Below are 24,857 nucleotides of genomic sequence, written 5' to 3'. Positions count from 1 at the left end.
TCTGTTTACTTTCGCTTTTTCCTCTGCGTTACTGTTTAATTACCCCTATGAACTCTTCCCCTCTGAGCGCTGTAGAGTTTTATGCCAGTTTTATGCCAGTTTTATTATTACTTTCGTTACACCCCTAGCAAATGCTATGTTTGAACTAGTTTTATTAGAGAACTTTGCTGGTAACCTATTAGCTGGGCATAACAGAAAGACAAAGGACCCACTTAGATTCAATTGCGTAGGATGCCTCCTGATCCAGAACGAGAAGCTCGCTGCGATTATGGCAGACCAAGTTTATTCCTTTGCGGCAAAAAACTCCAGCGTGGACTTGAGAATCGCGTGGAACACATCCGCTTGTTTCATCAACCGGCCCTTCACCCAGCCTGAGAGCTTGTTCTCGATCCGCGGATTTCGGTACCGGGAGTCAAACAAGTAGATGGTTGAGTAGTCGCCGATGTGTCGGATAGACCGCCCCACGCACTGGTTTACCAGCCTCATACAGATGTTTTCGTAGAAATTGCGAGCTGCCTCCTTAGCGGCCTCTTTCAGTCCCCCACGCAGGGCCACCGCATCCTCAATGTATCTACGACGGGCTACAAGTTCTCCGGAAAAAGCGTTAGGGAACGGTAAGCCCACCATCACCACCGCCCGCGCGAGTTTGTCGGAAAAGTTGATCCCTTCAGACAACTTTCCGCCCACGACAGATAGTAAAATGCCCCCGGTACCGCTTGTAATCGCATTGGTGTACTCCCCTAACACATCCTTGTCGCTTGCCTCCATAAACACTGGCTTAATCCCGTTGAGCGCCTTCCACACCTTGGCCTTCCACACCCCGCTGGTAATCTCGCTAAGGTATTTGTACGAGGGAAAAAAGACAACCATTCCGTCCGGGACCGTCCTGGCGAGCTGGATCAATGCTAGCCCTAGCTCCTCAACCATGGATGCGCTTCCCCGCCGGTCGAAGGAAAACTCAAAGCTCCCCCCCCTGGGGCCTTTGGAGACAGTGTACACGTTGAGGTTTTCCGGAGGAATCACATGGCCACAGCTAAACTGTTTAATACTGGCAGGTTCAAGGTACGGAAAGAGGTAGTCTACATAGTCTGACATCGGCTCCATGGTCCCACCACAGAGAAGGACGCATTTGGCCTGCTCCACCACGTCGCGGAACATCTCGCTGGGGTCGAGCAACATGTAGTTGATGGAAACGTCAGAGTCCCCGTCCCAGAAGAACTTACCCTCCTGTGACGGATTGGTGAGACACTTTAAGAAGCTGATAATTTTGAATAACAACGGGGTAGCGCTGCGCTTTCCGTCCTGTGCGAGCTTTTCAATGTAGTTTTCGATTTTATAGGCGATTTTGGACGCCGAAACGTATTTGTCTAGCTTGTGGAGGTTGAGCAAGTCGCCGGTGGTACCGTGGAAGATGTCAAACACCGGGATCTCCTTCCCAGGAGCAACCTTATCTTTTTTTACCTCATTCACCATAAATGCTTTCAAAATAATCACCATCTTCATCAACTTTGTCAAATTAATACGATTCCCTCCATTTAGCCGACCCAGGAACTTTTTCATGTAAAACCGGAGCAGCTCCTCGACCTGCTGCAACTCCGAGAGTTTCACCGAGACAGAGTGCATTGCCGAAATTACGTCTAACAAGTTGTGCGCCTCGTCTATCACCACGATGGCGTTTTTGAGCGAGAGCTTGATGGATTCCCGCGTGGATTTCTGGAGGAGAAGCTGGTACGGAAGCGCAACAATCTCCGAAAGCGCCACGCCGCTACGGGCGGAGTAGTATGGACACACGTGCAAGTCCTCGCCAAGGCGGCCCAAGTCCTCGATATCGCGGATCTTGGTGAAATTCAAGTCGGTGAATTGCTTAACCAAACCAGACTCCGTCTTTGGAAGGAATTCACAGCCTTCTTTACCCCCCTTTTGCAAGTCCACGCAGGCGTCGTTGATCGCAGTAACGTCCTTGTACTTAGAAACCCTCGGGTGGATGCACAACTGCTTGCGCGAGGCGAGCGGAAGGAACTTGACCCGCTCGGGGCCTTCAAAGGAGGAGGGGAAGTCTGCGAGGCGTAGCTGGCTCGCGAACTGGTTTAACTGCGAGTGTGTCCGCGAGCTGAAGAGAATGCTCACGTCGCATTCATTGACCAATTCCGCAGAGTCTTGCCTCCCGTCCACCTTGAGAAGCAACTCCTGAATTTCCTGTTGCATTTTATCGCTTTTAGACTGGATGGTCTCGTCGTCACTATAGTAGTCATCTGGGATAAAGTCGTCGTCGTCTTTCGGCCTGGGCTTCTTCTTTCGCGGCTCCAAGGCATGGACAGGCTGCGACAGGTTCTCTAGTTCCTGGAGGTGGCGCTCGTAGCGCTCGGCCGCTGACAGAGCGCGATCCAAGACCGCTTTTCGGTAGGCTTTCTTGACCCATTCCGGTTCATCGTCGCTGTCCTGTACCGGTTTCCGCTTGTACTCACGCAACCATGTCATGGTTGCGCAGATGATGGAGAGGGTTTTGCCGGTTCCTGTGGGGCTCTCAAAGATTCCTACTTTGTAGTTGCCGTCGATGGTTTCGTAGATTGCTGTCATCAAGTCGATTTGAATCGGGTAGGGTGTGTACGGGTGATTGAAAGAGGTCATCACGATCTAACAGCTTGCCTCATGGAGGAAAAGGAACGAATTTGGGTGTACTAATGAGAAGGCAAAGTAAAAATGTATGGAATGCAGTACAGCAACGAGGGTGATGGGATTCGTACGATAGCTGATGGAACGTTTTGGAGCCTTGTGACGGTGGTAATAGCTAAGTTGACGTCGTTATCAAAGGGGTTTAAACGTGTTCCACTGGAGTTAGTATTGGCTGGTATAAGAACGTAGTGTGGATCACGCCAGCTTATCAAATCAAGTATTTACCTTTGCGTCATGCAGGATAGAAATATTTTTTTATTCAGCATGCCATATTCAATCACTTGGACTTTCAGTCGAGTTTAATTAATCTGCCTGTATATTTTTATAGCTGTACCGTTATTGAAAGTTACGATGGATATCATAAATACCAGTGTACAAGTGATAATACTACCTTCAAGAGCCCAAACCAGAATTAGATTGTCTTTGCCAAATTCTACGAAGGATCGTGACTTGGAATAATCCATTCTGCACGTATACAATGTTCAACCGGCCATCAACTGACCTAGAGCAATGTGACTTTCAAACCCATTGGCACGTAGATCTCAAAAATGTGTTTATAGCTCTTACATCCCCTAATTTACAATGCGAGTGGTAAGAGACCGGTTTCAGATAGTTACACAGTAAAATAAACAGCAAATTGGTTAAGCATACGGTATCCCTATTAAAACTTTTAATCTTTGTTTTATCTTCAGTATAACCCACCAATTGTGTCAATAGACTCCCACAATACCTGAATAGCACCTCTAAGTTATACAGGCATATGCATCCTGCACAGACAGTCCTGTATGGACTTTGGAATTGTTTCTCTGTCCTTATTACCACCCCCCACGTAGAGCCATAAACCGTGCGCTAGGCATCATAAACCATTGCTATGCCTTCACCAATTTTCATTTCACAGCCACCGCCAGGATTCTCCGTTTTGGCCATCTTGCGGGGCTTCCAGCTCTCGTTTCTCGGGGCGTATCGGTCCCTTCAGAACCCCGACTTGCTCCACAATAAATACTATTCTCAAGCCCTCGCGGCGGTGAAACTCTCGCTTGCAATACAGGTCCTTCTCTGGGCACCACTCATTGCTCTCAAGCTTTTTTTCAAGGTTCTCGCAATGCTCGTGGGCGACCGTATCGACTTCCACGGGATCATCGACACCTTGCGCTTCCTCCAGAACTCTGTGTTCAATGTTGGGCCATTTGTTGCCAGTTTGGTCCGCTTCTTCAGACCAGAGCTTGACGACATGTTCCTCACCTCCTTGGCCTTTGTTGACAGCGTTTATTTGCACAAACACCCCGAGCGCACGGAGCGCCAGTACCACCAGCACTTGGTACTGTTTAAGAAGGTGCCGAGACAGAGGACAAAGGTGACCGATTACGTTTCAAAGGTGGTGAGCTTTTTCCATCTTAACGGAAATACCGTCGACTTGAGCGAGGTGGTGGTGCGGTATCTCAAGCGCACAGCTATCACCTTGGCGGTGTATCTCTTGTCATCGATTCCCGGGATCGGGCCGCTCGTGGTGTCGATTGTATCCTTCTACAGTTTCAATGGCGTGGTGGGAACACCAGCAGCGGTGGCCGTCTTTACTATCTTCTTGTTTACTCCCAAGCGAACCACGATCGTGCTTCTCTCGGCGTTCTGGGGCGCCAGAGGGATTGTGGCGGACCTTCTCGTGCCGTACTTCTCGCGGGTTCCGTTCACCAAGTCCGAAAAGAAGCAATGGTTTCGAGCCAGAGAGGGTGTTTTGTTTGGATTTGGCTTCTGTTTCTACTTTCTCTTGAAGATCCCGTTCGTGGGGGTGTTGATGTACGGGTTTGCCGAAGCCAGTACCGCCTACTTGCTCACCAAGATTACCGATCCACCACCCCACAACAGCAGTGAGTTGATCACCTGGACCGCTACCCAGACGGTTTGGACCAAGGAGCGCTATGTGTTGAGCGGCGAAGCTCTCCAGCATGACGAGGGGTTTACTCCGATCCCAGGCTCGTTTATTGTCGGACCGGCGTCGGAAATCATCCGCACAGGAACCCCTCTGATGGCCGGATACAAGCGTGGATAGACTAGGATGTGGTTGTGTGGGCAAAACCATATGATACCACTGAATAAGCTAAATCTCAGAAATTATCGGTTTGTTATGTAAGATTTTAATTTACATACAGCATTAATTAAACCAAGCGGCGAAAGCTTTCTCCTACAGAATTTTTTCAGTATTTATTCGCTACCACTCACAACCGAGCTATATATATAATGTATATATGTATTTGCATCATAGCAACCAGATGCACACCCTTCGCGATAATGTTGAGGGACAACCATAAGATCTACTTCTGTCAGGTCTAAGTATAAAGCCCAAGCTCCCACTTCTGTGTTTGGTCTTGGTATTTTTTCTTTCCGGTTTCAATCTCCAATCACTTCTACAATACGTAGTAGCACTTGTATAACTTTCAAATCCTATTTACAACAGAAAAATATCTAGTTACTCTAATATTTCCGTTTAATCAGATCTTCCTTCTCTTACACTGTCACATCTCCAATGTATTGCTTCCCGATTCGGAAAACCGGGTAACCGCCCAGTTTTTCCGCGTCTACATCGAAACACAGCCAAAACGCACCAAAACGTATCAAAGCGAATCGAAACGAACCAAAACATAAACCAATCCCCTACACCCTTCCTCGCTATGACTTCCGGCCGCCCTGTAACTACGAGCGCCTCGGGCCCCAGACTCCTCAAGGAGCTCCTCGAGGCTGGCCGCAACTTGCCCAGCGCCAGCGCCGACCACGGCACTCTCCAGCTGAGTCTCAATGATATCCGCAAAAAGGCACACGACTTGCGCAAGGCGGAGAATGCCTCCTTCACCAAGGCGCACTACCTTCTCGCCGGTAGCGGGATCACGGCAGAGGAGATCGAAACCGAGCTCAAGTCGATCGAGGTGACGGCCCCCCAGGTCGATGCCAGAGCCGTTCCAAGGGCCGCTAGCCACGACATCGACTCGTACCTCCGCGCAAAGAAGGAGGAAAACATCCTCTCGGCAATCGAGCAGTCGTTGCTGTCTGCGGCAAAGGACTTTGACGCGTTTGTCAACCAGAACGTAACCATCGACTGGAAGCGCAAGCGCGACGAGATCCGCGAGTCGTTTGGGATCGGCAGCGCCAAAAAGCCAAAGACACACGTTACCTGGGGTAAGGCGAACCCTGGCCGCAACGTGCTCGGACCGATGGACGGCTACGACGCGTGCAACAACAAGCAGTTGGGCCGCGAGAAGTTTGAGGTTTACGCCCAGGTTGTGTACCAGTTGAACGACGCCCGCCAGAACAAGCAGTACTTTCCGCTCGCGTCCACCCTCGGCGAGGTTTTCCGTGCCAGCACCGACGTCAAGTCTAGACAATTGCACGATACGTGGAAGATCGTTGCGTATCTCACGGAGGAGAGATCGTCGCAGGTGTACCAGGAGAAGAAGTTCTTCAAGGCGTACGCCTCTACCGCGGCCTGTGCGGATCTCAACCAGTTCGACGCGGTGGCATTGCGCAAGAAGCTTGTGGGCAAGTCCAAGACCTACCTCGAGAGACAGTTCTTGGATCTCGTCAACTCTGTGCACAAGAAGCACCTTGGGTCAGAGCTGGCCACCACGGAGGCCAACAACAAGGTGGAGCCAGCATCCAACACAACCAAGGTAGCGGCGTTCATCTCCAAGATGGGTTTGGCCAAACAGGAAAAGACGCTTGCGGTCAACGGCGTGCCGATCTGGCCATTGGTGTTCTACCTCTTGCGCGCGGGCTTGCTCGAGGAGGCACTCGAGCTCACGGCCGCCAACCACCAGGCATTCCAGAAGTACGAAAAGGCGTTCCCGGTGTACCTCAAGGCATACGTGGACTCACCGTCGCGGAGATTGCCGCAGGAGTTGCACGAGCGCCTCCACACCGAGTTCAACCAGCACATTGCCCAGGTGTCCAAGACCGCGGACCCGTATCGCTACGCCGTCTACAAGTTGATCGGGCGCTGCGACTTGGCCCGCAAGACCTTCCCCGTGGACTTGAGCATAGAGGACTGGCTCTGGTGCCACTTGTCGTTGACCCGTGAGGACAACGTCGAGGAGGACCCCTCTCATGAGCGCTACACCTTGCTCGACTTGCAGCGCACTGTGGCACAATACGGTGCCGGCCGCTTCAACGGCTCCAACCAGAATCCGTTCTACCTCAAGGCGTTGGTGCTCACAGGGTGCTTCGAGACCGCCGTCGAGTACCTCTACACCTTGAACGAGGCCGACGCTGTCCACTTGGCCATCGGCTTGGCCTACTACGGCTGGTTGCGTGTCAGCAAAAGCCACAATGCGGGCAACGAGTTGATGGTGATCAACCCGCGACTCAACGACCAGCGCGAGATCAACTTTGCTCGCCTCATGGGCTCCTACACCCGCTTCTTCCGTGCGTCGGACCCTAAGATCGCCGCCCAGTACGTGATTCTCATCTGTATGAGCGAGGAGATTACCTCGCCCCAGGGCAAGGACCAGCTCGACATCTGCTTGGAAGCTCTCCGTGAGTTGGTGTTGGAGACCAGAGAGTTTTCGTTACTTTTGGGCGACATCAACGCCGATGGCATGCGTGTGCCAGGAGTTATCGAGCAGAGAAAGAGCTTGTTGGGGCTTAGGAACGAGGAGGAGTACCTCCACAAGGTTACCGAGCAGGTGGCCGTCAGGGCGGACGAGGAGGGTCGCCAGTTTGACGCCATCTTGCTCTACCAGTTGGCCGAGGAGTATGACACCGTCATTTCCACCATCAACAAGTTGTTGGGCGAGTTGCTCAGCACGACCGAGTTGGACCAGCCGCTTTTCAGCGCATCCGAAACCCAGCAGACCAACATCGTGTTGTTGGCGACACATTTAATTAAGACGTTCCAGAACAACGCAGAGATCTGGAAGAAGATTGGCTCCAAGAACAGGGAAACCTGCGAGACCTTGCTCAAGTTAATTGATATCAGACAGCGCTTTGTGCACCAGGACTGGGATGTCTGTTTGCACAAGATCGGCCAGTTGAGCATTGTCCCAATCAACGAGGATGACGATTTGATCTCCTCGAGGCGCTTGGCGCAGGACTTTACCACGTACGACGAAAACGTTGCCAGAAGTGTGCCGGCGTTGTTGATTATGACCATGACCTGTGTAGCCCAGTCCACCCACCAGTTGAAGCAGAGCGAGTTCAACGTCTCCAGCAAGTCTCACAGAATGAACCAGTTGAGAGAAGTGGGGAAGAACTGCATGATCTACGCTGGGATGGTTCAGTACAGAATGCCAAGAGAGACGTACAGTATGTTGATTGGCTTAGAGGCTATGCTTTAGAAGCTTTGTAATATATTTCGTATCACAACTGTGTAGGTGGCGTAATCGGGTCAGCACGATAACTAATTCCGTCATGCCTGGTTTATCCTTCTGGATGACCCTACAGCCTTTTCTATGAAAAAGCCCCAAGACGTAGGCATTTACTCGACTCCATACAGCCGTTATCTACCATGAAATAAATCTTTCACTATCCAAAAGGTATATCTATGTATATTTTCGCCCTAACTCAGCTTCTACTCAGCTTCTACCCAGCTTCTACTCAGCTTCAAGCTCCACCGCTCCACCCAGGGTCTGGGAAAACGTGTGGTCCCCAAACAAGCTCAACATCACGGGCAAAAAGCACAAGCTGTGCAACGACGCGATAACCACCAACGAGAGCCACATTCTAAAGTAGTAGATTTCAAAAATCCGCGACTGGGCAAAGTACAACACACACACACCAATGAACTTGGTCAATGTAATGCCTCCAAACACCGAGCCTCCGACGGTGTTGAGCGCGTGGTAGGTTCGGTTTATCCGCGAGTAATCTTCCGGGTTTTCACACCCAGGAGAAAGCCTCAACGGCGTGTGAGGGTCGACAATCGTGAATGAACGCGTGACGTGGACGCAAAACTCCATGGCCAAACCCACGCAAATGATAAGGTTAACCAAGCTGACAGCGTTCAAGGAGATTCCCCAAACGGCCATCACGCCCCCAATATCGGTCAAGATCATCACCACGTTCAAAACAATGATAAGCGAGGCCCGGTTTACCCCGAGCACTGCCCTGGACACACCAAAGATAAACGCCACGGCCGTAGAGAGCAACACCACCGTAAGCTTCACAATGTTCTGGTACTGCACAAAAAAAATGTAGAACGGAGAGTAGGCAAATACGTCACCGGATGGAATTCCCAAGTAGTGTTGTAGCTCCAGGACCACTCTGAGGGAGGACTGGTACCCTGCGATGAAGTCCGCTTGTGAGCGCAACGGCGAGTGGGAGGTGCGGAAGGTGGACGCATCGATGCTCTTGCCGTCTTCTGCCACAGCGATGGCCGAGGAGTACGGAGCCTTGCCACCTAGCGGACATCTATCGTCGCTGGGGGCCTCGATCCAGTGGTTAAAGTACCTCATAAACTCCTCGCCTTCCGGAAACCCGTCCATGGAGGTGTCCCAGGCCGGCTCCCGGTTGGCCATACACGAATCACAGGAGCGGGATGGCTGGAACGGCTTGCAGAACACGTCGCTGTTTCGCTTGGAAACGCGGCAACATTGGTCTAGGTCGGGGTTCAAGTAGCTGAAGTAGTCGTCGATCCAGTTGCTGACGGGTTCCACAATCAACGAGACATCACTCCGTTCCCGCTCCTGCTCCAACACGTTTGCCAACGAGAATTCGTCACATGAGGCGTAGCGACCGCAGAGTTTCTGCTGGACCGACCGTTCGGTAAAGTTTAACCCTTTGACCACAAAGTAAATGGGGGCACCCACGTTGAGGTACGAGTACATGTCATCAAAGTAGTCGATCAAGTAGGAGCCCTGGGGGATGGCGATTCGCTGGTCGAGCCCCAACTCAATGCCCGGCAAGAGCGAGAATGAGATCGTAAACCACAGCAGGAACACAACCAAGGCCACCTTGCGGACGCTGTCGGAGAGAATAAACGGTGAGTAGTGTTTGATGAAACTTTCTGAGAAGAATCCGCCGTCAACTACATCGTCGCCGGCTCTTCTAGCCTCATCGACCGCGAGATAGGCCACAAATCCTGTGATTTGCATCAACACGTTGATGAAAATGGCTCCCGCGGAGTAGATGGCAAAGTTCCGCACAGCGGGCATGGCGACCGTGCTGGCGAGGGAGAAGGCACCAAACTGCACCATCGCGCTGAGAAAGATGCCTGGTCCGAGGCGTCTCACACAGAGGGCGACCCTTTCAGGGACAGACATGCTCGGATGGGACACCCCGATGAGGCTCAATTCGTGGGATAAGAGGAAGATGTTGTCAATGCCGATAGCTAGTACGAGGAACGGAATCACCTCTGCGATGATAAGGGTGGATTTGACGCCGGCAAGAGCGCACAAACCGGCAGAGGCGGTGACTGAGAGCAAGACAACCACAATGCCCACCAATCCCAACGAAAAGGTAACCCTCCGAGAGCCCCTAGAGAGCGAAAGGGCGACGGATGCGTAGAGAAACATGAGGATATACGAAACCACAATGATCTTGAAGTCCGTCTTTGTGTTGGAGTTGAGTTCCTTTTCGAGAGAAATGTCGGTAGAGAAGCTGATTTTCAACCCGCGGGCCAGCCCTTCGAGCTGGAGATTGAGCAAGTACTTTTCCAACGTAAATTCAAACTCCTGGGCCCTTTGCACCTGTTCCGATCCCACAAGCCCGTTGTTGACTACATACGTCACCACAAACGCCTTAGCGTCGAGCACATTGGCACCATACCCACCAAAAAGAAGCTCCTTCTTTAGCGGCTGGCCGAACGATGGCAAGCACGTCACTGGCTGAGAGGCACACTCAGAGAGCTTGCCCCTCCAGGTATCCGGGCCTAGCTCCTCTACCGAGCCGAAGTATTGCGTCCATGACTCAATCACACATCCACCACCATCCAAAGGCTTAAAACAGATGTCTGCCAACGTGTAGTTCGAACCAGACGACTGCAAGGTGGCGATTTCCTGCTCCTTGGTGGCCCACCAGCGGAGGGTCTCCCAGGACAACACCTCCAGGCCGTCCAAGCTTGACACAAACACCTGTTCGGTCTTGTAGAACGGGCCGAACTTTTCGTCAAAGTACTGCTTTTGCTGAAACGCTTCAGCGTCGGGGCTTACCCAGAGATTGGTGGGGTCTGTAACCAACTGCGTTTTGAGCATCCCCAAGGAAAGGGCGACGGCAAGTAAGAGCGATGAGAAAATGGTTCTCTTTGGGCTGGAGGCACAGAGGTAGGCTAGGCCTGCCAATCTGTCCTCGAGCCACACGTTCAATCTGTTTGACTTCTGGGGCTTTGAAAAGTCGTTAAGAGGCTGTAAATCTTCGGAGGTTGGCTTAAACGCAAACCGTAAATCCATTTTCTCCATCACCACAAGATAGATGACGACAGATACGGCAACGCTGACACCAAGAAGGACAAGGAAGGAGAAACAAGGAACGGGTCCCACTTTACACTGTTTCGGGGGCGCTAGCTCAGGCAAAGTCGGACACACAGCTGCACAGTCACCGCAAGAGCACTTGTAAGCGGCGTCGTCGCAATCTCGGGCGGTGAGCGAAAGCGGAGTCATCGCCGGTGGCGAAGTTTGGGGGAAGTTGATCTGGAAGGGCGATCCGCCGAGCATGGGCTTCTTGTCGCCTAAAAACTTGAGAAACGCCGCCGGGGTTTTGGCACCTCCACCGATCAAATCCATGGCGTAGCCGCTCATCATTCCGAGCTTCACCTCCTTGCAGCTGTCGAAGAAGCGCTCAGCAAACGTGGTATTTACAAAGTAGTCGAGCTCCGCCACGCGGGGACCGTCGCTGGTGACGTTGACAAACATGGACTGGTTGGCTGAGCAGGTAAAGTGACAGAAAAAGTCGACAAAATTGGTGTGGCACGCCGGACACGCGCTAATGAGCGCCTTGACCTTGTCTAGGTTGGACTTTAGGGTTGTGAGCTGGCTCTCGGAGCAGCAAACGCCGTTTTCGGAGGGCAAGTTGGGACAAACCTCACGGAGAAGCGTGGAGGAAGCCGGTACCGCTCGTCTGTTGTCTAAACAAGGGAGATCAGCACCAAACGGCGTTTCCAGCCCGCACAGTCCGTACATCGCGCAGTAGCCCGGTTCGTGGATGTGGGCGGCAACGGCGAAGGCGAGAAAGGCCCAGAGAAGTTTAGCCATAATGGGGTTAAGGATAGTAAACTAGCAGTTAAAACTGGACGGTATTTTGATTATATGGAAAGTTCTATGTATATGTTGTGCTAAGCTTGAAGCTGTACAAGAGTTTGTGATGCTTTGTACATTTTGCCCGGCCGACTGATAGGAGATTCGTGTGCAGGATATTATGGGGTACCAAGAGCCATGACGGGTCTTTATCTTTCAAGTTACGGTTTTTAGTAGGATAGAGAGATGTTAAGGTTCCAACTAGTTTTTTTATATTCTCCTCGATTGTTGGTTTATTTAGCATCATAGCTTTGTAGGATTGCCTTTTGTACAAGTGCTCTTATCGTCCAGACTGCAGTTACGGTATCGGTTCCTTGTGACATCTATGGTTAAGGTTTAGTCCGCCGTATATATTGTAATTATTCCAGTTAGTCACTTGTAGTTAATATCACGCAACAGATGGCCACCCAGTCTATGCTATATACGGCACTCACGGGGATCACTTTTGATATATATTTATTATGTATCCCATCTAGTCAAAATGGTCGGTGATAAACCGCACTCTTGATGGAAAAACTAGAGTATTTTTATTTCGTTTGTATTTCTTATCCCTATTTCCCTTTGGGTTATCCTTTTAATAACGCGGCTGTTTAGGGCATTAGCAATCATAATTGCTGTAGCTCTTGAATTTGATAGCGCTCCGTCCTGTATCCGACAAATTTATACCAATCCTTCCACTACGGCCTGTACCGATGCGGCTTTAGACTCGCACGACTACACGGTAACAGAAAAACCTTCACCAAGGTTTCTCCCAGACTCATCGACACCTCCCTTATGGCCGTTAAGAAGAAAGGGACTGATTCCCCCACTCCAGAGAAATATGACTTTCCCAAGTCGTTTCTGGTGCTTTCCACCCAGAAATCTTACTTCACACCGACACCCGAAACCGTGGTGGACGGCCAGATCATCACGATCCCCAAGTTCTTTAACGCCGAGCTCTGCGACGAACTCATCGCCTCGTTCACCACATCTCCGAGCCTCACTCTCGAAACAACCCCCCTCATTAAGGGCAAGGGATATGCGGCTCGTGTGAATGACCGTGCCTTGACGAACGACCCCGTCGCGGCCCAGAGCTTGTGGGCGTATCTTTCCAAGTTGCTCCAGCTGCAGTACGGCGATGAGGCCATTTCATCCATCTTTGACGACGCCATCGGCTTGAATCCCCAGCTCAGGATCTACCGCTACCGCGCGGGTCACCATTTTGGAAAGCACTACGACGAAAGTGTGCCGGTGACGGTGGAGAGGGTCAGGGGCGAGACCCGCTGGACGCTTTTGATTTACCTCACTGGTGATGAGGAGTTTGTGGGGGGCGGAACCATCTTCTATCCTCCTTCTTCCACTAAGCGCAATGCCCGTTCGTTGAACATCCATCCGTCCAAGGGCATGGCCTTGTTACACAAGCACGGGGACGACTGTTTGTTACACGAGGGAGAGTTGGTGAGCCAGGGCGAGAAGTGGATCTTGCGGAGCGATATTGTTTACCCGTGGTAAGCAGTGGTGCCTGAGCCGTGGATTACGGATTCGGTAGGAAGGGGAAAGGTCTGAAGGATTGAGATTTCTCGTCATGAGGAATGTCTATCAGGATTGAATTAGAGCTGTCTAGATCTTGGCTTGAGGACACAAGATAATATCTTTCAGAAAGCTTCCAGGTGGGTCAGAAAATGCGCAGTTCGAGTCTGATATTATTATCGATAAGATTAGTGGACTAAGGGCATTTAAACGGCCTACCGCCGATCTTATCCAGGATAGCGCATGTGTATGTTAGTGATTGGTAGAACTGGATCCTTAAGGTAAGTTTTATGTGTACTTGAAAGATTTTTGTCACTGGAATAGCACTAAAAAATCTTGGTCACCAACTAGGCGAGAAGTAGAGTTAGTACCCAATGGGAAACTGGGATAATATTACACTTTGAACGCCCAAATAGCGGAGTTATATAGTTATGTTAACAGAGGGTAACCAAAGGGCCGACAATGACAAAGCTCGTTTTTTTTTCATAAATGTCAACATTATTCAACAAATTGCTAAAAGACAATAATCGTCATTCAAAAATATTACGCACCGAGGGTATGGCTGGAATAAAAAAAAAGATATCGACACAGACAAGATTCGAACTTGCGCAGGTAAAACCCAACGCCTGAACTGTTACAAGATAATAGCAGGGCGTCGCCTTAACCACTCGGCCACAGTGCCAGAAATCTGAAAATTTATATATTTTCGCGAACTTTATCATGCCAGCAAATATCGTTTAGCTATTGAATATCTAGATTATGGCTTACGCTAGGGATGTATATTTTTTTTATTTAACTTAGTATTTAACTATAACAATAGATACAGTCTTTTTCTCTAGCTACAAGTGAGGTACAATGTCTGTTTTCGTGGAATCTCTGTTCTGTTGAAGAGAGACTTCTATCGCAATACTTAGTGCGTTGAGCTATGGTTCTGGAAATTTGTTTTATACAATGATTTCTGTCAGAGTTAGAGAGTTATTTCGGGAATTATATGAGACTCCAGTTGAGGTTATTAGGATTGTTTGATAATGAGTATCTGAAACTATCCTGTCGCATGAAAGAAACAAATGAGGCACTGAAGAAAACTATATAAGGAAGTAGTTTTCCAGATTTAGGGTATGATCTTAGTTTAATATTATCTTTATTTTTATGAATCAATGACTGATTATGACCCCCTGACTGGAATACCAATAGGCGCTGGAACCCTGACAATTTTATCGAATGGTTTCATTGTCAGTTGATTCTGGCACCTACTTAACACATAGTACGTCCCTAGCTCGATCATTATCGGGATAGTTCTTAAGTCGTGGAGGATGTATGGGCGACTCAGTATTAAAGCCCAAGTAATTTATGTGTACACCTTTGCTTTACTAAACGCGCACTTTCGGGATTTACCCCTGAAACCATAGCTATCCTTCATGGAGTCCTAACTGAAAAAAAACACAAGCCACCCGTGCAGCTCGTAATTAAATGACCAATCTTGAAACATCCAAAGCTATTCCCAGTCTTGCGAACCCCCTTAAGGGTGATAAAGCTAACAAATTAACCCAATTTATTGATTCTACAGTTACAATTTATTGATCCAATCCATTACACTAATGATACAAAAAGAACCCGAACCCAGAACAAAAAACTAAACAGCCTAACAAACAAGTGAAGGATACAACGGCTTCTTTTCCATTTCCACCTTCTGCTCGTATTCCTTCAACGCCTCGCGAATCACGGCCCTGATCAGTCTGATCACTTCTCTGTGCCTTTCAACGTCCAACTTCGACTTCTCCGTTGTCTCGTCAATTTTAACACTGGCCAACTTTTCGGTCAAGTCCTCTACATCGGCAGACTTGGCCGATTTCTGGTAGACCCCAACGTTAAACTTCCGAGCTGGGTCCGCACCCTCGAAACGGTTCACCTGGGGCAATCCATAGTTGCCACCGTAATGGGACTCGTTCATGGACGGATACAACTGGTTTTGGTTCTGGTTGAATCTCAATTGCGGCAACGGCTGGGAACCATGCTGGTAGTGGTCACTCGCGTTCTGCGGGTAAGACCCCAACGAGTGGTTCAACTGTTGGAAGAACAAGTCTGCTTCCAACAACTCCTGGTGCTTTGGCTGCTGTGCCTGCTGGATCGGTGGCAAAGCCTGGTAGCTCTCGTCGAACGAGTTGAGCTTGGTACCAATGCCGTAGTTGTAGGTTGGCTCGACCTTGGACTTCTTCAAGTCGTTGTAGAAATCGGAAATGGCCGAGATGGATCTCTTCCTCGAGTCAGCGTGGGGGTGATACGAGTGCGGTGGTTGCGAGTATTGCGCGTTGGTCTGCTGCAAGTGTGCCGCGTGCTGCGCCTGCGCTTGCTCGTAGCTCTGCGGCTCGTAGCTCTGCGGGTGTTCGATCAAGTCGTCTGCGTGGATCTTTACGTGCTTCTTCAAATCCTGCGGGCGCTTGAACCCCTTGCCGCATACATTGCACAGCCACGGCTTCCAGTCTACGTGCACACGCAAGTGCGACGTGATGTGGTCGCGCTTTGACGTGGTCACTTCACACTTTGCCCAGTGACAGCGGAGCAGAAGGTTCTGGTGCGACTTGCGCCCGATGTGACATGCACAGAGATGGTTGTAGAGGTCGGAGGCGCGGTAGAACAGCTGTTGGCCGTCCGGACACTGCTCCCACTGGCAGAAGTACGGCCCGATTGGGTCGTTATCGTAAACCTTAACCTTCCGCTTGCGCTTGGTTTTACCCGAGATCACCTGCGCCTGTGTAGGAGGAGGTGGTGCCTGTGCCTGCACAGGCATCTGAGAGTAGTACTCTGGGTACCCCTCTTTGTAGTAGCCGCTCTGCTTCGGAGAGCTCACGGACGAGTTAGAGCTGGCCGACAGCTTTGGTGACGCCCCAAGCAGGTTTATCGGGCTGTTGTCATCCTGGGAAAACTGTGAGTTGGTCGAGTCGTGCCTGGCATACTGCGGGTTCGCGTCTCTGGAGTATTGCGGGTTAGGCGGAAGGGTGCCTGGGTATGTGTTTTCGTTCATTGAAGGGTAGAGGTACGACACAGGGTGGAGGTTATATGAAGCCGGTGGCGGCGCGTAGTCTTCTTTTGGGTACATTGAAAAGGTATAGGTATTCTGAGGGTACGCCAGATTTTTGTTAGGGAGAGATTTAGTGGGGCCGCCTCTGTTTTTATATTGTGCGTAACCGGGCTGCACGAGCCATGCACCCTGAACCGTGAATTGCTTTTGAATCCTTGGTATCCGGTATATATGAATAGGCGGTGCAGATAGGTGCATATGCCAAGATCTAGGTCTTGGTGTGCATACGCCAGTCTGTCAGTTCCGTGCCTACTGTGGGGCTGGGAGCTGGTGATACACTCCCAGGTGTCAGTCAATATCTCAGGCCACATATGTAGACCCTGACAAAAAGATGCATACGGTGGTGAAAATGTTAACCTATATGCTTCTGAATTGTGCCGGTGGATGGTGTATATATAATATTAATGTTTGTTGAGGGTTTGGGATACGCGTATCTAAATATCAATGGTTACTAGTGGACTGAGTAGGGCCCATTTCCACTAAACGGTGACATAGTTCTTAGTACCCCAAAACAGCGGGGACTCCGTTGGACCACCAGCTACTTAAAATACGTAAGTTGGATCGGCGAAAGTAAACCCGTGGGATGACTGGCCTGTTTTTTTGCCCAGATTAACGCACGACAACGCATGCAGTTGAGGCCACGTTTGAATGAACCCTTTGAAACGATAGGCTGGGAAAAGCTCAGTCCTGGACACACGAGTACACGAGCACAATAAGTACATGGGGTGAGACAACTCGAACAGACGATTGTAACAGTCGAGTAGTCTTCCGAGAGAGGCGGGTGGATACAGTTCGAAACAGACGGTGAGAACTATAAAGCTTTACTTTCGGATGTCTGAATGACTTACGTCATTTGGCCAAGCTATGCCTTTTTTTTGCATACCGGTTACTCCATTCCTTGGCAAGTTCTTGGTCTACCAGTAAGCCTCCAAAGACTCGCTAATTTTGAAGATCTCAGTGGACCGTGAGGTGATTTTTGGGCTTGAGTTAAAGATAGCCATAAGGCGGTGAGGGGATATTCTGACCCAGAGAGTGTATTCGCACCGGATTAAGCCACAAGTTGGAACACGGTACACCCATACAACTAGAAGGGTACCGATGACTCCGGAAGGCTTCAAACCTGTTTACGTCATAGCTCCTTTTATCTAGCAGAAACAAGTTGTGCAAAAGTTCTACCAGAGTCCCACCTTAATCTTGTCTTGATGCTTTAAACATGGTAGCACGGTTCGTATTCCGAAGCAAGTATTTCAATAGCTCGGGTTTCACACAAAATAGTCCCTCTACGTGAAGTCTCTGTTTCGGAGCGCCGTATGTGAATACACTACCGAGTGGCCCTTATACGAAGATTCCGTTTCAAACAAAACTCGCTATTGTTTGCTTGTTGATTAAGACCTCAATTCCAAGTTCCTAACGCCTTAACTCCAAGTATATAATGCCTTAATTCCATGCTTGGAATTCTGGTAGTACCTTATCTGGCAACTATACCTCGATAGTGGACACATCCTGTGCACTTGATCAAACCGCCAAAAATCTAGATAAATACGAGCCGTTGGAAATCCAGCAGCCATAGTGCTCTTCTACAGTGGGAGCCACCCAAGCAATTATGCTTGGCGTTGCCTTTTTAGGCATGGCATGGTACACATATAGGAACGTGCGGGGGGGTTAGATAGGCTAGTTTTTCTTCCTGCTGACACAAATATGACAAAGTAAATACGTAATCCCTCTAAATCCTCCGAATAAACCAACATACGGCTACCTACTCACTAGAGACCCAAAGGAGATTTAATTGGTCTCCTTCCGAGTTATGAATGCTGCGGAGCCTTACAGGTGGTGTGACATGTCGCCATTGTACAAAGCTACCACATCTGTAAATGGGACTTTAAATTTCTCTCTACATCTCAAAAGATAAAGCCAGAGAGTGGAAAAAAAAAAGAACATGCGTCCAAAGACATTAGCGATTATCCGAAATATCAACAGACGAGCCGCCATTTATTATCGTCTCGTGTCCAACACCGCATAAACGAGCTAGCAACCTGCGGAGAAAACAGGAGTGACGCTGACACATTTGGGTGCACAGCACTTAACAGGCTTTCCATTTTAGTCTACCAGAAGCCGATTATTATGATCGATTATCTCTCGTGGAGGGGCATTCCGGAGGCTCTTGGACCATAGTGCTATTGCATAACTGAAAGGTAATTTACAACGGTGTAAAAAGTATAGCCGATCTCGGTGAGGGTCGAACTCACGATCTTGTGATTAACAGTCACACGCCTTAACCAACTTGGCCACGAAATCTTACCATGCCGTGTCGGAGTTCCGGCGCCTGTTGAGATTCCAGTCAGGGGGTTGTAGTCAGTCATCTATTCACAAGATATTATCAAACTACTACAGTATATACAATCACGAGAATAAAGATACTTTTAAACTAAGCACATATTCCAACCACTTCTAGACTTGAGCCACCACGGCGGTTCAATTCATCGGAATCACGACCCATGGTTCCGCCCATTGTAAAATGCAACGTCAATGTAATCCCGTAAAGTGCTACACCGATATTGCCTCAAACTCTGATGTGCCGACGATATCCCTGACCGATTCTCCCAGCTCGGTAGTCTGTTGGACTGGGTTATCTACAGTCCAGGTATATTGACCAACATTTTACAGTCGCTTATGCTGTCTACCGACAATCGAGAGATTCAACTATTCCATTTAAAGCCTCTAAAATAATGATATCCATTTAGCTAGGATATAAATTATACACCGCAGGTTGCTGTCTCATCTTTCGTACAACCAGGCACGTGCAGCGATATCCCTTCTTTTACGAGAAGTATGCGCCAGCTCCCCACGCAGACTCTAACAGAATCTATAGGGTCAAAGATCGGCTTAGGAATAGGTTTTCATCCACTTTTCTCTGAAATTTGTCATCACTTGTGGAATAGAGACATGCAAATTCTTCCTACAAGCCGTCAGTTCAGTTATTTCCGGATTTAGTCCAGAGTGGCCCTGGCTAATTACATGCATTTCCCATATCAGAATTAGACTAGTTCCCCAACCCTTGACATGTTTACCCTTATAGTTCGTCTGCTCAGTACGGTCGGGTGGCGTACTGCTGTGAAATCTTAGACCAGCAGCCTATTTTGAATTGTGGCTGTCGTCTATTAACTTGGGTGGCAAACTTTTTGTTGCTCAGGCCTCTGGCTTCTGGGATGCCACCATTTGCCACCCTTCTATCATTGATAAAAGATAGATATTGCACTACAACAAGAACCCTGATAACAGCAATCAACTTGAATGACGATAGCATTCAAGTCAATACCCGTTGGTAGGTTAAGTTTTTTTTTTGCTCCATTTTGCCATTTAACTGGGCTCGTCTTGCCCCCTGAAAGCTTCTCGTATCGAAGCCCCATGGGTTTATCCTGTGCATGTGCATTGCATAAGCTTTTCACTTACAACAATCGCTATCAGTGGAATCACACCCTGGGGAACGTGCAAATCTCCACATCTATAAAAATAAAAACGATTCCACGATTATTTTATCCCTTTCGCATACAGTTATCTGGATCCATGTCTCTAGACTCTCCCCTAGCGATGCTCCAGTCGCCGTTCCTAGCGACCGTCCTCTCCGCCAACACTACGCCCCCACGGCTCCCACACGACTGCCCTCTTTCGGCTTACGCGACGGTGATCCTCACCCCATTTGCGAGTCACAAGGCCAACGCGTTTAACCCGTGCTTCTTGTCTCTCGTGTATATCGGCATCTCCGCGTTCTTTGGCTTGTTGTGCCTTTTCCAGTTCGTGCAGCTCGCCGCGCGCAAGACCCACGGCAGCTGCTTCAGCCTTGAGAACGTGGGTGTGCTCCAGTTTCTCCGAGTGGCCTTGATATTGGTCCAAATAACCTTCTTATTTGCGCTTGGTATCCACTCTAATGTGCTCTACACCATCTCGGATATCCGGACCGCAGGCTACCTCTCAGCAGCCGTGTCTCTCCTCGCTTTCGTCTTACCCTTGCACGTTGTGGAGCCTGTCACCAGTCCTGCCGCTTCTGGCAGCCTTCTCGTCTATTGGCTCACGGTCGCAGTGTTTCAGGTCTGTGTGGTTGTTCAGAACACCACCGAGTGGCAGGTCCTCCCGGGCACTAAAATACTCGACATCCTCATCCTCGTCAATGCTGCCGTCATCCTTATCTTAGAAACCTCCTACTGGTCACCAGCCAAACGTCTCATCGGCTATTACACCACCCATTCGCAATCATTGGCGATACTCAACATTTTCGAGTACATTACATTCAGCTGGATGACCCCGCTCATTGTCAAGTCCTACAACGACGGGATCCTTGACGAATCAAAGATCCCCGAGTTTCCGCCAGCCGTCAATGTTGTCAATGTTGCGGACAGGGTTGCCCTGTCTTGGAAGAAAGAGGCCTCCAGACCATCTCCCTCATTGCTCCGTGCTTTGGTCAAGGTTTTCGGCCGGGACATGGCCCTCGTGACAATCTTCCAGCTCGCAGAGTGCTGCGTCTTGTTTATCCAGCCACTCCTCCTCCGTCTTTTGATTCGCTTCTTCTCCGCGTATCAGAACGAGCCCGAAACAACCCCACCGTTGCTTTTCGGGGCCGTGCTTTCGGTCGCGATGTTTGCCAACTCCATGCTCGAGCTCCTCGCATTCAACTTCTGTTTCCTCCGGGTGTTGGAACTCGGCTTCAACTGCAAAACTGGTTTGATGACCTTGCTCTACACAAAGGCTTTGAGGATGTCTTCTGAGGCCAGACTGAAGAGCAGCGGTGATTCCGAGGACGCGAGCGGCGACGTTGTCAACCTCGTGTCTGTGGACGTTGCCAACCTTCAGAATATGTCGCAGAACGCGCAATTATTTGTCTCGCTTCCCTTCAAGTCCACGTTGTGTGTCTTGTCGCTCTATTACCTCATGGGCTGGGCTGTGTTCGGGGGCGTGGCGGTGCTTGTGCTCATGGTGCCGGTGAACGTGCTTGTCGCGCGCAAGATGGAGAAACTCTATGGGGCCCAGATGAAGACCAAGGACTTGCGGACCAAGGCCATCAACGAGCTCCTCACATCCATAAAGTCCATTAAGTTGTACGCGTGGGAAAAACCGGTCATGGAGAAGGTTACGCATATCAGAAACGACCTCGAGTTGGAAAACATCCGCCGCATCGGGATCTTTGACGCCGTCTCTGTCTTCTTCTGGGAAGCTCTTCCGTTTCTCATCACCTTTGCGACCTTTGCGACCTTCCTCGTCCTTGGGACTGCCCCGTTGACCCCAGACCTCATCTTCCCGGCCTTGGCTTTGTTCGCCATTATGGGTGATCTCATATACGAGATTCCCGGGCTCATATCCGCGTTCATCGAGACCAGAGTCTCACTCGCCAGGTTGTCTGGTTTCTTGGCCTCCGGTGAGATCGATACAGACTTGATAGAGAAAAGTGACACGCAAACGCTCCGCGCGGGCGACGAATCCATCCGTGTGCTGAACTCCACGTTCCTCTGGAGCAAGTCCGTGGCCAGGGCGGATGAGGAGGCCACGGTGGACCGCCCGAAGGTTGCCTTGCACGATATCTCCTTCTCCTCTCGCAAGGCCCGGTTGACGTGTATTGTGGGGACTGTCGGCAGCGGTAAGTCTGCCATGTTGAAAGCGATTTTGGGCGAGCTTCCACTCCTCAGCGGTTCCAAAATTAAGATCGATGGTACGCTCGTGTACTGTGCGCAGTCGCCGTGGATCATGAACGGGACGGTCCAGGACAACATCACCTTTGGGTGCCGTTTTGACCCAGACTTTTACGCCAAGACGGTGGAGGCGTGTGCCTTGGGCCCAGACATGAAGGTGTTTCCTGATGGCGACAAGACCCAGGTCGGGGAGAAGGGGATTTCGCTCTCGGGGGGCCAGAAGGCGCGTATCGCTATTGCGCGTGCGGTGTATGCGCGTGCGGACATCTACTTGCTCGACGACGTGCTTTCTGCCGTTGATGCCCACGTGGCACACTACCTCACGATCCACGTATTGGGTCCGCAGGGGTTACTCGCATCCAAGACAAAGATCTTGACAACGAACGCGATTCCGATCTTGAGCCATGCAGATGAGATCCTTCTCTTGGTCGGGGGAAAGATTGTGGAGAGAGGGAGCTACGAAGAGGCAGTACTGCGGGCTGAGGGGATTTATAACTTGATCAAGGAGCACGGCATTGGCAGTGCCAGCGAAGCAAACTCAGACACCACCAGTTTGGTTGAAGGAGTGGGGTCTGCTGAAGGATCACCTTCCGCGTTGATTGACATTGAAAGGCCAGATTGTCTTGAGCTTCCTGACCAGGGCACCTTGATTGAGATTGCAAAGCTCGACAAGCCTCGTCGTAGCAGTCAATCCACGCTAAGACGTGCGAGCGTGGCAACGTTTGAGAGGAAACCCCGTCCTAAGGACGATGTCGACGAGCGCAAGACTGCTCAAGCGTTGGAAACATCCGCAACCGGGTATGTCAAGTGGGAGGTGTACAAGGCGTACATACACGCGTGCGGTATCTCGTCGTGTATCATCCTCACGGTCTTTGTGGTTTCCAGTCCAATCCTTGGGCTCGGCAGCAAGTTGTGGTTGAAACACTGGTCCGAGGACAACGAAGGCAACGACGGCAATGTCAATGCGTGGTCCAACATCGGGGTGTACTTTGTACTCGGCTTATCTTCCGCTTTGGGTTCGTACCTCCATGTGTTGGTGATGTGGTGCTTGTGCTCTCTCCGGGCATCAAGGGTCTTGCACGAAGGAATGCTTACGGCGGTGGTTCGCTCGCCCATGTTCTTCTTTGAAACTACGCCTATTGGTCGTGTGATGAACCGCTTCACCTCCGACGTGAACCAGGTGGATAACGGGTTGCCCCGGGCGTCCGTCATGGTCTTTTCCATATTGGTCCAGATTATGACTGGCTTTGTTGCCATTACGTACGTCCTTCCGCTTTTCGGGTTCTTTATCGTGTTCATGCTCGTATTCTACATCTACTACCGGAACTACTATCTGGTGACGTCGCGCGAGTTGAAGCGTATCACCAGTGTCACCTTGTCGCCAATATTTGCCCATATTCTGGAGACTTTGAGTGGTATTGATACCATCCGTGCGTATGGCCAAACCGCGCGCTTCGAGTTCCTCCATGTGTCCAATATTGAGAGTAATTTACAGCCTGCGTACGCAAACATGTCGTCCAGCCGCTGGATCTCCTTCCGTTTAAAGGTGATAGGCTCCGCTGCCTTGTTTGTGGTGAGCTCATTATGTATTCTTTCCTTGACTACTGCAAGCCCAATGAGTTCTGGGATGATTGGTTTCATCATCACGTCCTCTGTAGACGTCTCGATGCGCTTGGGGTTTTCTATCCGGATGGCCGTAGACGCCCAGGCGAGGTTTGTCAGCGTTGAACGCATCATGGAGTACACCAAGTTAGTCCCTGAGGCAGAGCCAGTGGTGGAGGGCAAGCGCCCGCAGCCCCAGGGGCCGGACCAGGGTGAAATCAGCTTTGTCAACTACACCACACGCTACCGCGAGAACCTCGACCCTGTGTTGAGCAACCTTTCACTTGACATCAAGCCCCGCGAGAAGATTGGAATTGTGGGGCGCACGGGTGCTGGCAAGTCCACGTTGACATTGGCGTTGTTCCGCATGATCGAGCCCACCGGGGGCCATATCACGATTGATGGCGCAAACACCAGCGAGATGGGGCTCCGTGACTTGAGGAGCAGCTTGAACATTATTCCACAGGACTCCCAGATCTTCCAAGGAACGGTCAGGCGCAACTTGGATCCGTTTGACCGACACACAGATGCGGAGTTGTGGAAGGTGTTGAAGTTGGCGCATTTGGATGTGCATGTCGCGTCTATGGGTGACACTAGCGGAGATGAAGATGCTGCTGCTGTTGGCTTGCTCGCTAAGCTCAATGAAGGGGGCTCCAACCTCTCTGTCGGCCAAAAACAGTTGATGTGTCTCGCACGTGCATTGCTCAACACATCCACCGTACTTGTGCTCGATGAAGCCACATCTTCAGTGGATGTCCAAACCGACAAAATCATCCAGGAGACAATCCGCAGCGAGTTTGCCTCCAAGACGATTTTGACCATTGCGCACAGATTGGACACCGTTATGGACTGCGACCGCATTGTGGTGTTGGACAAGGGTGAGGTCAAGGAGTTTGACTCACCTGCAACCTTGTTGGCTGACAAGAACGGGATCTTCTACGGCTTGTGCGAGCAGGGTGGATACTTGTAGTATTTATTTGTATTTTATCTAGATATTTGTTATTCTGGCATATAGGCGCGATTTTTACAGTAATCCCGGCTCGGTGACAGTGCGAGTTGGTGCTTTATTGGGTCATGTGCAATAAACAATCTTGGACTCCCGCATCA

At 50.2% G+C, this 24,857-nt stretch overlaps 7 protein-coding genes and 2 non-coding genes across 9 annotated transcripts; 4 read left to right on the top strand and 5 right to left on the bottom strand.

Moving 5' to 3' along the window:
- Positions 1 to 32: 32 nt before the first annotated feature.
- BABINDRAFT_162020 (uncharacterized protein) lies at positions 33 to 2,852 on the bottom strand. Its single transcript, XM_019129127.1, has one exon. It carries the CDS (start codon positions 2,626 to 2,628, stop codon positions 283 to 285), a length of 2,346 nt encoding a protein of 781 aa, XP_018984972.1. The 5' UTR covers positions 2,629 to 2,852; the 3' UTR covers positions 33 to 282.
- Positions 2,853 to 3,525: 673 nt separating this feature from the next.
- BABINDRAFT_162019 (EI24 domain-containing protein) lies at positions 3,526 to 4,897 on the top strand. The gene has a single exon (XM_019129126.1). The coding sequence runs from the start codon at positions 3,545 to 3,547 to the stop codon at positions 4,718 to 4,720; it is 1,176 nt and encodes a 391-aa protein (XP_018984971.1). The 5' UTR covers positions 3,526 to 3,544; the 3' UTR covers positions 4,721 to 4,897.
- A 399-nt stretch (positions 4,898 to 5,296) lies between these two features.
- On the top strand, positions 5,297 to 8,022 carry BABINDRAFT_162018 (linker nucleoporin). Its single transcript, XM_019129125.1, has one exon. It carries the CDS (start codon positions 5,340 to 5,342, stop codon positions 7,992 to 7,994), a length of 2,655 nt encoding a protein of 884 aa, XP_018984970.1. The 5' UTR covers positions 5,297 to 5,339; the 3' UTR covers positions 7,995 to 8,022.
- A 115-nt stretch (positions 8,023 to 8,137) lies between these two features.
- NCR1 (sphingolipid transporter) lies at positions 8,138 to 12,216 on the bottom strand (the record flags this gene model as incomplete). The annotated part of the gene is made up of 1 exon (XM_019129124.1): positions 8,138 to 12,216. A coding segment is annotated over exon 1 (3,203 nt), but the record flags the coding sequence as incomplete, so codon positions are not given.
- A 440-nt stretch (positions 12,217 to 12,656) lies between these two features.
- Positions 12,657 to 13,373, top strand: BABINDRAFT_8541 (uncharacterized protein; the record flags this gene model as incomplete). Its single annotated transcript, XM_019132820.1, has 1 exon — positions 12,657 to 13,373. The coding sequence occupies one exon, from the start codon at positions 12,657 to 12,659 to the stop codon at positions 13,371 to 13,373; it is 717 nt and encodes a 238-aa protein (XP_018984968.1).
- Positions 13,374 to 13,974: 601 nt separating this feature from the next.
- Positions 13,975 to 14,073, bottom strand: BABINDRAFT_t221. Its single transcript has one exon. It is a non-coding gene; the product is annotated as a tRNA-Ser (tRNA).
- Positions 14,074 to 15,009: 936 nt separating this feature from the next.
- Positions 15,010 to 16,589, bottom strand: RIM101 (alkaline-responsive transcriptional regulator). The gene has a single exon (XM_019129123.1). It carries the CDS (start codon positions 16,486 to 16,488, stop codon positions 15,034 to 15,036), a length of 1,455 nt encoding a protein of 484 aa, XP_018984967.1. The 5' UTR covers positions 16,489 to 16,589; the 3' UTR covers positions 15,010 to 15,033.
- Positions 16,590 to 18,691: 2,102 nt separating this feature from the next.
- BABINDRAFT_t220 lies at positions 18,692 to 18,765 on the bottom strand. The gene has a single exon. It is a non-coding gene; the product is annotated as a tRNA-Asn (tRNA).
- A 1,269-nt stretch (positions 18,766 to 20,034) lies between these two features.
- Positions 20,035 to 24,720, top strand: BABINDRAFT_167477 (uncharacterized protein; the record flags this gene model as incomplete). Its single annotated transcript, XM_019130517.1, has 1 exon — positions 20,035 to 24,720. The coding sequence occupies one exon, from the start codon at positions 20,035 to 20,037 to the stop codon at positions 24,718 to 24,720; it is 4,686 nt and encodes a 1,561-aa protein (XP_018984966.1).
- Between the last annotated feature and the right edge of the window lie 137 nt (positions 24,721 to 24,857).

The sequence above is a fragment of the Babjeviella inositovora genome (assembly GCF_001661335.1).
Source record: "Babjeviella inositovora NRRL Y-12698 unplaced genomic scaffold BABINscaffold_7, whole genome shotgun sequence".
Classification (NCBI taxonomy): Eukaryota; Fungi; Ascomycota; class Pichiomycetes; order Serinales; genus Babjeviella; species Babjeviella inositovora.
The sequence above is the reverse complement of the archived record's forward strand: the minus strand, read 5'-3'. Positions and strand labels throughout refer to the sequence as shown.

Coding starts and splice junctions, on each gene's coding strand:
- BABINDRAFT_162020 (XM_019129127.1), bottom strand. CDS start 2,628: ATGACCTCTTTCAATCACCCGTACACACCCTACCCGATTCAAATCGAC.
- RIM101 (XM_019129123.1), bottom strand. CDS start 16,488: ATGTACCCAAAAGAAGACTACGCGCCGCCACCGGCTTCATATAACCTC.
- BABINDRAFT_162019 (XM_019129126.1), top strand. CDS start 3,545: ATGCCTTCACCAATTTTCATTTCACAGCCACCGCCAGGATTCTCCGTT.
- BABINDRAFT_162018 (XM_019129125.1), top strand. CDS start 5,340: ATGACTTCCGGCCGCCCTGTAACTACGAGCGCCTCGGGCCCCAGACTC.